At 40.4% G+C, this 13,172-nt stretch overlaps 1 protein-coding gene across 3 annotated transcripts in view; it reads right to left on the reverse strand.

Annotated features, from left to right (window-relative positions):
- LOC119701139 (cell death regulator Aven-like) overlaps positions 1-13,172 on the reverse strand; it is an 81,847-nt gene that overhangs the window by 22,653 nt on the left and 46,022 nt on the right. The window contains exons 2-3 of one of the 3 annotated variants that reach the window (XR_005257025.1): positions 5,622-5,756; positions 5,429-5,531 (exon numbers count right to left, since the gene is read on the reverse strand). The exons of 1 other annotated variant lie outside the window; for it this stretch is intronic. Coding sequence is in view for 1 of the 2 variants with exons in the window: in XM_038137277.1 (XP_037993205.1) it covers positions 5,677-5,756 (80 nt within the window). In the remaining variant the exon portion in view is untranslated. Of the gene's footprint in view, positions 1-5,428; positions 5,757-13,172 lie in introns of those variants that run through there. One more of the 3 variants, XM_038137277.1, reaches the window with a different exon arrangement.

The raw sequence follows: 13,172 nt of genomic DNA on the forward strand, positions 1-13,172 counted from the left end.
ACAAAGAAAAGTATAGTAAAGCTAAGGCAATAAACAGTTTTTTTCCTATTACAAGGATTTTCAGGTTTAAAACAAGTGTCAAAATTATTCTGTTGAAAGCTTTACAAGAAGGAGAATTGATTTTTTTTAACAATAAGATATTAAGAAATCAGTAAAGAGATTTTAAAGTTTCTGCTTTACCTTTCAGCCAAGCAGTTTATTCACAAAACATTTGTGAGCTTGGGTGGTTCATCTTGCCTAAAGACTTTGGAGTGGTCTCAGAAGTATTGCTGTTCCATCAAAAGTATAGGACAGAGACCAACAGTGAATTCTCCAGAGCACAGGAGTTGATGGCAGAACTAAGAATACAAGCCCACAGCTGTGACATTAAACTTAAAATAAACACATCATTCTAAACATGAGGATAAAAATAATGTCCTACTGTTGAACAATGGTTCATAAGTAGAAACACATCATAATTCCTGCTTTAGAGACTTTACAGTGCCATCATCTGTGACAAAATCCCCTGAAACAGCATATTGATAGACATAACAGGATTTGAAGGGTGTACGTACCAAGTTTGGCCACCTACTTTCTTGGAGAAGCTGATTTGCAAAATTTCAATATGGAAGGGATGTATTGATCACATCAGGCATTCTGTGATTTATGAATTTATGCAAGGAACATTCTGCCCTAGCAAGAGCAGACAGGAGTGTGTAGAGCAGTGAACTCTATCTAAGCCAGGTCCCTGGAGAGGAGCCTTCTCACTGCACAAACATGAAGAGTGAAAAGAAATTTAAGACAAGGAAGCAAGCCAAAGCCAATGGGTCTGCAGTCAGAACAGTTTGCTGTTCCATTTGAAGCCAGACAAATAACCACTCATCTTCTAACTGTAAGCAGCATAAAAAGGTGAGTTTATTTGTATCCAACAGCTTCCTGTGTTGTTGGGCAAACCTAAGGTAGCAGCTGTCAGCAGAGCTAATGCATGAGGAAAATACTGGAGTTTCTTTCAAATGTTTCACCTTCCTGCAATGTTGTTTTCAATCACCCGGCTGATGTATAACCCCTCCCTAGTAGTATTCAGTATTTGGACAGAAAATTAAGACAGAGAACATTCCTTTCCAAGTTCAAAGTCCTTGCACAGGGTTGACTGGCAGCACTCCCTGAACTTAGCAGCCAGCAGGAGTAATGAGTTCTCATATTTGGGACATACCTTTTCTACCAAACTGAAAAGACAGCTTTAAGGAAAGACTCCAAGAATTAGGGGGTAGCCTCCCTTATCAGCCACAAGGCAGTACTTTAGTATACAGAAGAAGAGCACAAGGCACATTATAACCCAGTCTATTCCTACTCCTGACAGTAGCTATGTGATGAGCCTGTCTCTTGAGGAGTTTTCAGTCAAGTCAGCTCTGTATTCCACAGACTCACAAATAGACTGGGCCCATATGGAACATTTTCAGAGACCAACAGAAGAGTGAGAAGAGATTAGGTTCTTCTAGATCTTGTTGCATGTTCCACACGGTTTCTCTCTACACAAGATAGATGGTGACGTTATCTTCATTCCTTCATACAAAAAATGACAGAAAAGCACAAAGAATAGAACTGACCTGTACTGCAGCACTCTCACCTGCACTTTGCTTCCACAGCCACTCCTACTTCATCTCTTTCAACAACCCCACCTCCAAAGCTTCATATAGGAAATAAGAATATGGCACATCATTACAGGTATCTGCAGGAACATATCTTCACATGTGGAATACAAAAAGCTCTCCTGCAAATCATAGAGGGCATATAGAGGGCATACATTCAATGCTTCTACCAGCTATTCTAGAGATTTGTCCACTCTTGTTTCATATTTATGTCAAGCACCAGGGGTGCTGTTACTCATCTTGAGAAATTGTTTCTTATGCTGGTTTTGGTTCAGATGGTTTCTCCTCTCACCACCTCACCAGCAAGGAGTCTGGGCATGCAGACGGAGTTAGACACAGCTAGGACAGCTGACCTCAACTGATCAAAGGGACATCATATATCATATGGCATCATGCTCAGCATATAAGGAAGGGAGGGAGAAGAAGGAAGGGGGGATGCTCAGAATTATGGTATTCCCATAGTAATAAATTCCATAGTAATACTATGGTATTTCCATAGTAATAAATTCCATAGATACCATATGGTATCTTCCAAAGTAATCATTACACATGATGGAGCTCTGCTTTCCTGGACATAGCTGAACACCAGCCTGACCACGAGAAGTGGTGAATGAATTCTTTGTTTTGCTTTCCTCGTGTGCATGGCTATTTCTTGACCTATTAAACTGTCTTTATCACAGCCCATGAGTTTTCTCACTTTTACTCTTCTGATTCTCATCCTTTCTCCACTCATCCTGTTATGAGGAATGAGGAAGCATATGGATGGTGCTTCATTGCCAGCTGGGGTTAAGCCGTGACATTTTTCCATCTCTGGTCCAAGATTTTTCTTTATTTCCAGTATCCCTCCAAAGACTTGGCAAAAAAGATCAGATGCTACTGGGATCTTAAAACATTCAGCTTGTTTTCAGACTGAATACACTTTCTTCCTCCAGGCCACTAATTAGTTCTTAGATGTCTCACTTGGACATACTGAGTTTCCTGATCTGGAGAAGGAAGAGTTTTATCTACACAGAGACAAGAGGGAGAAATAGTAGCAGCCATCCAGGAAAGCAGTCATGTAAGGCAATTTACTGGTCTGAAAATGTTCTGAGGAATATCCCTTTCCCCTGTTCACACAACAGTATTATCATTACAATAACATATAATAGCATTCTGCATCCAGCCAGGTGTGCTCTGCTTGGGTTCAGCCATCTGGTCTTGCCAACGCTTAAACTATGAGGGGAAACACTGCATGTCAGTAGTACTCTTCTGGAGAAATGCTCAAGAATACTACTCTGCTTTGCCTCCCATTTACTGAATTACAGAATCCATGTCCAAAATGACAGCCTTTACCCATCAGGAGCCTTTCTGAGTAGCAACAAAAGGCTTTACTGACTGTGAGCTGCTATACAAAGATATGTGGATCATTAACACAGGCAAGCCTCCAGCTCCACCATTCATCACTAGCTGACTTGACACCTGCTTTCTGGTGACAGCCTTCACTGGAGAAAGTTTGCAGCTGGCCCAGCTCTTACTGAGCTTCCTCATACCCACCAACTATCTTCACTCTCCATTTGTCAATTGTGATAATTTCTATTGAATCTGATACATATTATAAGAATATAAACAAATGCCTCTGTCTGTATCATAGCTGCAATCACTTCTCTTTATAGCCATCATTTATTACAGGTGGACAGGTGGCCGTCCAGTGGAATGCCAAAGAGGCTATCTTCTGGACAATCATGGGGAAACACAGCCACATTTACATTCTTCCCCAGCAGACACAGAGGTGTGAGATTTCTGAAAAAACTTCACTATGCTCCAAAATTTCTTCCTTTCCCAGCCATGTAAGTCACAGAAACAAATCTGAATGTTACAAGCCTTGCCCATGAATGAACACCACATGTCAAATTAAAACTTATTTAAGATTTTTGAAAATAAGGAAGGGGTCTGGGGAAGCTTTGTCCCCAGTTGCTTCATTTATGTCTTACACTTTTGATACAGGATACATACTTTTCTTAATACTGGCCATTTGACTTCTCAAAAGTATACAAAACACTGAGATGGCAGCAGCTTTGTTGCTCAATTGGCATTTGAAAAAAGGCTCATTATGTACTAGGCACATGTAGTGTTTCATTTCAAAAAGACCTTGGAATAATTTCACTTTGCTTGAAAACAATGGCATCTGTAAACCAGACATATGTCAGGCTACTTCACAACACAGGCAGCAAAAGTCAGGACAGAAAGTGAACAGTACTGCTGTAACAGCACTTAGAGAACACAGAATATAATTAACATATTTGTCAAAGTCTAGAACAACGACGTTTAACATCAGCTCGTGTATCAACACAAAAGGATCTCAGACTTAAACTGCTTCTGAAACACTGCAATTTCACGAGCACAGCATAGTAGAAGATCAGCATGACTTATGTAATCACAGGCTGAGCAAGTCCCTACCACCAGTTCTGATAGCAGGACCTGTGCTACCTGATACTTGTCAACTTCTTAGAGTGGAGAACTGGGCTTTTGCATAGAGTGCTGCAAGGACAGAACAAGGAATATCGAAGTGGAAGAGTTGCTATAGGACCTTGTCATAGCTTTTAATATTATTAACTATCCCTCATTCTCAAGACTACAGCTTATATTGATTGTCATAGCAAAATGTGCATTGTGAAGTTTATAAGAACAGACAGACTAAAGGTCCATCACACCAAATATCCTGTCTCACCAACAGCTGGTGCCAGGTGTTTGGGAAAGTGTCTACCTACTCTTCTAGTACCCAGTCCTTTAGTGCGTTAATAAAGCCGAAGGTTGTATTAAAGCCATTCCGTTTATTACCCATCAATGGACTTGAATACCTAATATCATTTATATTCTTGGCCACCTACAACATCCAGTGAGAATAAATTCTACTGCTAAATTCAACTTGATACTTCAGAGTGCTTCCTTCTTCTCATCTTCTTGTACCCAGCACCCAGTGAAACCTAGAGACTTATTCTCCAGTCTGTACAACCCTCCCATCATGCACACTCCAGTGCCATCCTCACAAGAAGTACAGATGAGAGTATGTTTATTACTACCAAGCATAGCAATGTTATTATTGTTGCCCCAGGCCACCAGCAGTGTAGTCAAATTCTGAGGCACAAATAAAAGCACCAGACTTGAGATGTCAATGCCTAGTGACTCTATCTGCAGAGTCACTAGATAATCCTGAGCAAAAGCCTTTGCCTTCTTCTACCTTTACTCTCCTTCCTTCAAGTTAGACATAACACTTTCTTACTTTAGGAACAGGATCTGAAAATGCACAGTAAATGCCTGCAAAGCACTTTATGAATATGAATAAAGGTAACTATAAATGTATTAAACATAACTCCCAAATTTCCCCACTGTGTCTATGAAAGGTTATTCTGAGAAGAGCTGTGTACAGCTGCAAAACCTACCCTTGGAAAGAGAGAATAAATACAGCAAACCCCTTTACTACTTCAGGATATGACCTGGAAATGGAATCAAGTTGTCTTAGAGCAGAGCTTCACATAAGCACATGGAACACGACTTTCAGCATCACAGACAGCTTCGAAGGCATTGTAATAATATTTCTGCCTTAACAACATAGTTGTTCTCAACATTTTAGGATGATCCTGGGAAACAAGCTTCTAGGATAAGCACGAAGCATGAACCATCTGTAATCATGTCACCCAGCTGAGCATCACTGCTGCCAGCATGCTCCAGCAGAGCCTACCGCACATCGATGCTCATTGCTGAAGTGGCTTCTGAAGAATAAGGAGAGACAGAAAGCACACTGTCTGCCCCAACCTCCTGAGCCACAGAACAAGCTCCAGCCTTAGTGCACACATAGCACTGATGAAGATATTTTTTCATGGGCTCATGCTGTTGGTGTCCATTCCGTTTCCTCCACCAGCCAACCTGGGACACATTAAGGAAAATAACAGCACGTAAATAATAATGTCAGTCAATATCACCCTGAGGAAACAATTCATTGAGTGCTACACCCACCTCAGAGCCAGCAGAGGTATTTCCTTTCACATAAAACCCGTGCAGGCCACTGGGATCACAAGCTCTTCTGGTAATTCTGTCCACAGGTCACCTCACGTTTAGTGATGTCACACCAGTTTTCTGTCATACACAACACTCCAAAAAAAAAGCAAGCTGAGCAGAGTCATGCACCATCTCTTCTAATTCCAGCTTCACAGCTCCTTTCTTCCTTCAGAAATGTAACATTCAGCAGTACCTCCCCAAGTTCTCTTTGGCACCAATGAAATGAGTCTGTTATCCACAAATTTGCTTAGTTCCTCTTTAAACATCCTAGTGCTCTCAAGTGCCACAGCCTCCAGCAGCCAAGCACAGATTATCTGCTTTAAACCAACCTCCTGTCAGGATTGTGGAGCTCTGCCTTTTTCTAGTACAGTAGAATTTAGCATGTAACTGTTCTCCATTTTCCCTATGTATTATTTCATAAAGGCACCTTTTGAAAGCACTCCTGCAGAGCTTTTTCCAGAGGCTACCAAATATTTGCCACCTTTGCTGTGAGAGGTGTCTGTCCCCGGATTGTACTTTTTACCACAGAGTCCCTCAAAATAGAGTCAAGTACAGCCAAGAGGAAGAAATGAGCCTACTCCATTCCAGTAGGCTTTTTGCCAGTCTGTCAGCTGCACTCCTCAGCCCTTGGCCTGCAAGAAGGAGCTGAATTCCTTTCCCCAAAGGAAAAAGCTGGGACAAGGAAGTCAAGTGACTTGACTGCACTGAAGAGGAACCTGTGTCTTTAGACAGGGACTTTCAGTTTAATGGTTAGACCAATAGATGAGCCCTGTGCAGAGGGCTGTGTTTATGACCAAAAAACACTCTAGTTTCTTACCAGAAGAATCAGGTTAGAAAGATTCAGTGACTGGGACTGAAGATGTAGACATTTGTATGCCACAGATAAAGGCATCGCTGATGCCACCTTTATGGTGGTAGATTGCTGAGGCCATCTTGCTACAAAGAACTGGAATCCAAAGGCCAGTTTGCAGCAAACTGGGGAGAAATTACTGTGGATTTGGCCCTGGCAGTCAGTTAATACATGTTTGGACACTGTACAGACAATTTCACTATTAAACTAAAGGGTAGGACTCTTCTTTTCCTTCAGACCTTCCAAATAAGGAGGCTTTGGCTCTCAGGGTAGGCAGGGACCAGTGGCACTGTAGAGAGAGCTGCACGTGGATCACAGGGGTAAGTGTACTGCCTGTTGTGTACAGTGCATGGAAGGATCTCTAAACAGGGACACAAAACCTAGATTGGTACAAATATAGATTGATTTTAAAATGCTGACGAAGCCTTTGGTAAAGACACCTGCAATGTGACTGATGCTCCATTGGCTTTTTAACAAAGCACTGCCCCAGACCACCTTAGTCCCAGTTTGAATTTGGACTTTGCAGGCAGGAAACCAAACCAGCATCAGACCCTCTTTTGGGGGCAGTGACAACAGGGAAGACACAACTGTAATTAACCTAACTACTGAAAGGAATCTAACTGTAATTAACCCAAACACCGAACAGAAATTAGTGCTGGTAGTTGATAAACAGTGAGTGGAGCTAACAGGCAGTGATGTGTAGACTCCACTGATGACTCTGTGTCTCTCTGGGATCCCTGTCACAAGCAGCAGGGAAACATTTTTTCACCTCCCCCCCTTTTCCCACATGACTGTTTTCCAAGCAGCTGAACTGTGTACACGACTATACACTGTCTGCCTCCATGGCTCTCCCCAGCTCACAGAATGGGAAAGAGAGGGATCCAGGAAAGGCAGGCCCACAGGCCAGAAGAGGGGAGTCCCTACCAAAACAATCCAGCCCAAATGCTCACAGATCAGGCAGGCTCACAACAGCACGTTGCAAAGGTCACTGTTTACGTTGACTGGTTCACTGTCAAATTCCCTCATTACCTACCCCAGCTGTCTTTCCCATGTACTACCTGTGATACATCTATTTCTACCACACTACTTTCAGCGCCAGACAGAGCAGTCTAACTCTGTCTGAGAACTGCTTTGCCGAAAGACAGCAAATGGTAGAAGTCATCCATTGCCCCAATTTGTACAGCTGTTTGACTTCCCCCTCAAGGGTTTTGTATCTGTCCCTTTCCAAATTTATTTTTTCCCCACTGACAAAGCACAGTAAGAATTCGTGTACTACGTACTATGACAATTATTATTTTATACACTGGCAAAAGAAATTTCTTGCAAGCTTTCCTCCAAATTAATTACCTTTGACATAATTACAATTTTGGGGAAAGTTTCTGCTTCCTGCAGAAACTTCATAAATTGTATTTGAAAAAATCTGCCACAGTGCTCTGTAGTGGTGGCCTAAGTCCTCCCTAAAGCTTCTTAGTGGAGCAGTCAAGGTGCATCAAAGGAGACAGAGTCCACCAAAAAAGCCCAGCCTAATGAGAAAAACAGCAAGAGAACCACATGAGTTGTGATTTCCAGAAGGAAAAATTTAGCAGTTCAAATCTACATAACTAGTTAAAATGTATTTCATTTTGTGTGAAAAATTAAACTCTTCCCTCACATTACCACTACAGATAAACAGCCTGTTTTTCCAAACAACTTAGCCTGCTACCTAGCTCTGAAATTCTTGTGTTCCTGCAGTAGTCTGTGACAGAGGTGACCAGAGCAGAACTCAACACTCTTAGGCTACCACACTACCATTTGTGTGCTACCTATAGTCTATAACTTTTAGATTCTGTTCTTAAACACTGACTCAGGGAAAGTCAGATGCTCTGAACTTCTAGTTGAAAAACTCAAAAACTTTAAAACATAAACTAACATACAAATGGAATTCCAAAACTGTTTGTTGGTTTTGTTGTTTTGGGGGCTCCTTTTTGCCCTTTTTGTTTGTTTGTTTGTTTCTTTGTTTGTTTGAGGTAATGTTTTTTGCAGAGCAGAAAATTTGAATGTGCAATGCCCCAGTTCATAAAACTGCAGAGCAAAATTGGGAAAATGTTTAGCTCTCCCCATAAAAAAATAAGTCTCACTTAGGATAGTCCAAGAACTGAAGGTCAAAAAAGACAAGCTCCGACAGTGATTTGATAACAGTTTGACATCACATTGCACATTCATTCACAAGTCCACAAACTCTCTCTTATTTGCAGGCATTTTCCCGCTGGGAAAAAGATACTGGGTGAGAATATACATATACACCTATTTTTCACATATTTAAATGCAATGTGTTTCACTTTGAACAGGCCACCTGGATTAAACAGAAGTTAATTAAAACAATCCCTCATTTTTTGGTGTTTTAAACTGAAGACTGGGTAAAGGAGGGGTAAAACAGGACTTTTTATTACTCTTAGATGGTGCTAAGAGGACCCATAAATACATCTCTTCTTCCTGTGATCCCATTCATCTTGCTGCCTTTCCTACTCCTCTTTGCCAACAATCAGATCCCAGTAAACAACCTCAAGTGAAATTTGCAACTGTCAGATAAACATTAAAAATGCTTCTCTTGTCCTTTCCCATTGATAGTCCCATTAATATTGTAATAGAACAAAAAGTTATGAAAATGAACGCATGCTGGGTTTGGAAGTGAATTATGCAGACAGCAGCTGTGAAATATATACACTTGAATATGCATAGACACAGAGATACAGTGCACCCACAAAGAAGCATGTATACACTTACATGTAATATTTTATGATACAGCACTTGGTTCTAACCTTGTGCTACTGTACACTGTGCAGCAACTCCACTGACTTTCAACTGGTGTAAATTCAACACAAAAAATAGTCATGATTAAACTACCACAGGTTTTTTTTAGGTAAAAAATATCCTATTTATAGAATTTTTCTGTGCTCTTTTTTTTTTCAATCTTTATTTGTAGTCAGAGTCCAACAGTACAATCTGGTTTTGCCTATTTAGTACTTTTTCTCAGTATGCAAATCTCTGGTTGTATGTCTACTGTAATTTTTTAAAAAATCTCTACCTCAAACTATAATGATAGAGTGTGAAAAAAATCCCAACCTTAAAAGTCAAGCTTTTTTTTTCAAACTTGCCCTTTAGACACTTATTAATTCAAACAGTATCCATTAGGAGTTGCAAAAAAGGAATATTTTAATCCTACCAATACCACAATGAAAATATTTGTACCTGATGTCCTGTCCATCTGAACCTTCACTGAGATCACTGACTGTTTTGCTAAATGAAAGACTTCAAATGTGAGTTGGTTTCCAAAATAATCTCCTAAATGTCTTAAAACATCATGAGATACTGTTGAATGTTACATACATACATACATACATACGTGTGTGTATATATATATATATATATATATATATATATACATATATATATACACACATCCATATACAAGTATACAAGTATTGCATTTTCCTGTCAGGCTTTTACATTTTCTGAGTCATTAATATTCTACTGTTTCAAGTTTTTCTGAAGAGATAAAAGCTTTGCAGGCTTTAATAAAGTAAGAATACTTCAAGGGAAAGCAGGATTTCAGAGACAGGCGTTTTAGAAATACTCCCAGGTAGAGAGGAAGCTGTGATGGGTCAGTAACCATGAAGGAAGACTCCACAGAGAAAAAGTCTGCCTGAGAGGCTTTCCCTGCTGGCACACGACCTTAGCTCTCTGAACAAAAACATGCTGCTAGTTATATTGTTCTAATTCCCAATTTAGTGAAATTTTACTGGGTCATTTCATAATGTCAGGCTGCATTCAGATGCTTCCAGTCATCTGTTTCTGAAGTCCCTTAATGATACATACCCAACATTCTTTCTCTTCTGAACCTTGTGCTTTTGAAATACAAGTCCTACAGGCTTATATCCCTATATGCAAGCCAAAAGATACTAAACTGGGAATACCAACTGGATCTTTCAAACTCATGGTTCTCCACTGTTCAGGACACCTGCCATTTTGCACAGAAATCATTCCTTAGTTGAATTATGCTTATATTAAGCAAAGATTAAAGAAAATAACAACAAATAGAATGTGAATTTTATAGTGTTTCCTACCTTCATAGAAACAGACAGTCAACATTTCTGAGTTGCCAACAATCTTGAAATATAGTATATTTTTTACCTGTTCTGGAACATCATACATAAAGCAAAACTGATTTTTTATGCTCTCATTAAAGTCACAAAAAAAGGTCAGTCTTTAGTCTATTAGATTTTAATTTCTCTAGTGCCTTTTGAACACAAATGTGTCACATTCATCCACTCTGAAATACTGATTATGGAAAAATTCCACTTTAGATTTCTGCAATTTTACTGAGAGATCACCAGAAAACAATCAACTTCTGGAATAAATATTAATTTTTTTCTGAGTGGTAGTCAGGTGTTGTGTTGCACTAAATAGCTATTTAGTTGTTGTTTTGCACTGGGTGATTTGGGATTTGCACTGAGTGGTCCTTGTATTGCATGAAATGGTTTGTGTTACATCACGTGTTCTGTTGTCCCCTTCTCCCATCACATGGCCTCTCCCTCATCCACCCCTCTGCCCTGTACCCCTGGTGCTCTGTCTCCTGCTTGTCCCTCCCCTCGCCCCACCTCAAGGGTGTCCCATTGGCTGCGATCCTCTTCCCCCCGCCCCCATTCCTCAGGTATAAAAGCTCCCCGCAAGAAGGGGACAGCGTCTCTTTTCTACCTGGCGGGTTGCATGAGTCTGAGGTGTCCGCCTGCCAATCAATAAACTGTGGACCCTCGTCCCCACATGGAGAAGAGCACTTCTCGTCTTTTACTTTCATCCATGTGGGTCCGTGTGGGCTAGGGTCAATAGCTAGCCGGACCCCCAACTGCCCAAGATACACGGATCCACAGTCAGGTTAGGTATTAGCACTTCAGCTGGACGAAATTAAAAACTCCTCTGAGATTGTCTATGTTGCAAACTTTAAAGTAGCTGAGAGCAAGGACTGTCCCACAGATGCACAATCTGGATACTCAAGAGGTATTGTGTGTCCTCCCACAGTATATTCTACCAATTTAACATAAATACAATGACTGCAATTAGTCTCATTGAAAGGGTATTTCCCCAAGCACTTCACAGGAAATGGTCACCATGTTCCTTTTGCTTTGTAATTTACTGCCCTATAATCTTTGGGCTGACAGTGCACTGCGCTTCAGACTAGAACCTGGTCTTATAAACTTTACTGGCTACCTTTCACAAGTCACCTATAGGTACCCCGTTTCAATGCCAACATTTGCTGGAAGAGTGTATACAAAGAAGGCAACTTTGTTACAATATTTTTAGTAACGGTTCACAAAACAACTTTTTTCTTCTATCTTTGTTTTAGTCAGATTTGTGACAAATTGTACAAAGTGTTTACTTGTGTTTTTTAATTTAGGGTTTGCATAACAGATTTTGTTCCTGTATGGTTAAGTCTCTAAATTTTGTATAACTTGTTACTATTCTTACAAAAAAATTACTATTGGAATGTTACTATTGTCATGAAAATGTCTTTTCTGGTAAGGAAAAAGGTTAACTGCTTGCTCTGATGTCTTGGACAGCTACCCTACTCTTCACTACCAACTGACTCCAGCTCCAAAATTACTTTCTGTTCAAACGCTGGCTGAAGCAGGTCAGTTGAAGTGACACGGAGCACAGGATGAAAGACCTTTCCACTGACTTGCCCTCATGCTGTTATTTGCACAATAGCAGTAGGGCTATGAAGAGCTCCACTCCCCAGATGGGACTCTGTGCCTATACAGCGTTGGTGCAAATAGGGAAGAGACAAATTAGAGCAGTCTGGACATGCCTGGCAATAATAACTGTGAGACCCTGCCACGGAGGTCTTGGATAAGCAAGGGAGTCCCCATGTCTTTGTGAGGATGGACATGTAGCCCACAGCACCAACACAAAGTTCAGTCTGGATCTGACACTCTGCTCAGAGTTTGTGTTTTCTTGAGCCTCAGGGAAACAAGAGTGACAGAGCAGAGACAGTGTAGGGCAGAGCTGGAAACCTTCTCCCACTTACCAAAGCCTCATCAGAGAGCAAGCATCAAGGAAAATAAGCACTAAGGTGATCCATGTATTAACTTCCTGCCCTCCAGGGTCAGCATTTCTTAAATCATACAGGACATAACATTCTCTGCATAGTCTCCAGACATTTAGCAATGGATGGCAAAGGGAGCTAAAGCTCTAATGGGATGAAGTGTCAAAGAGAGCTTTTTATTTAAAGAACTAGAGAAAAGAAAAGAAAATGGATATTTTAACTTTTATCTTGGAGTTACTTAATATTCACACTTAACTGCTGAACTGGCTAAATTCTTTTCTTTTCTTAAGGACCTTTATAAATTTCATCATTAATAAAATCAGACATTCAATTAGCAGGGAATTTCTGATTGCTAACTGAGATTTCCTCCCTAACAGTTTCTCTTTTTCACTCTTTCTAGTCTCTCTTTCTATTTTCCCTTCCTACCAAAGTCCCCCCTTCCCTGAAAAACCAGGAGAAAGTGAAAACTGACTCCATTAACCTCTGTCATTACCTAAATCCATCTCTTAATTAATATGAGTTAATATGATTAATCAAAATAATGAGACAAACCTATTAAATTAGGGTGTTTAAATTACAA

Source organism: Motacilla alba, chromosome 5, assembly GCF_015832195.1.
Source record: "Motacilla alba alba isolate MOTALB_02 chromosome 5, Motacilla_alba_V1.0_pri, whole genome shotgun sequence".
NCBI lineage: Eukaryota > Metazoa > Chordata > Aves > Passeriformes > Motacillidae > Motacilla > Motacilla alba.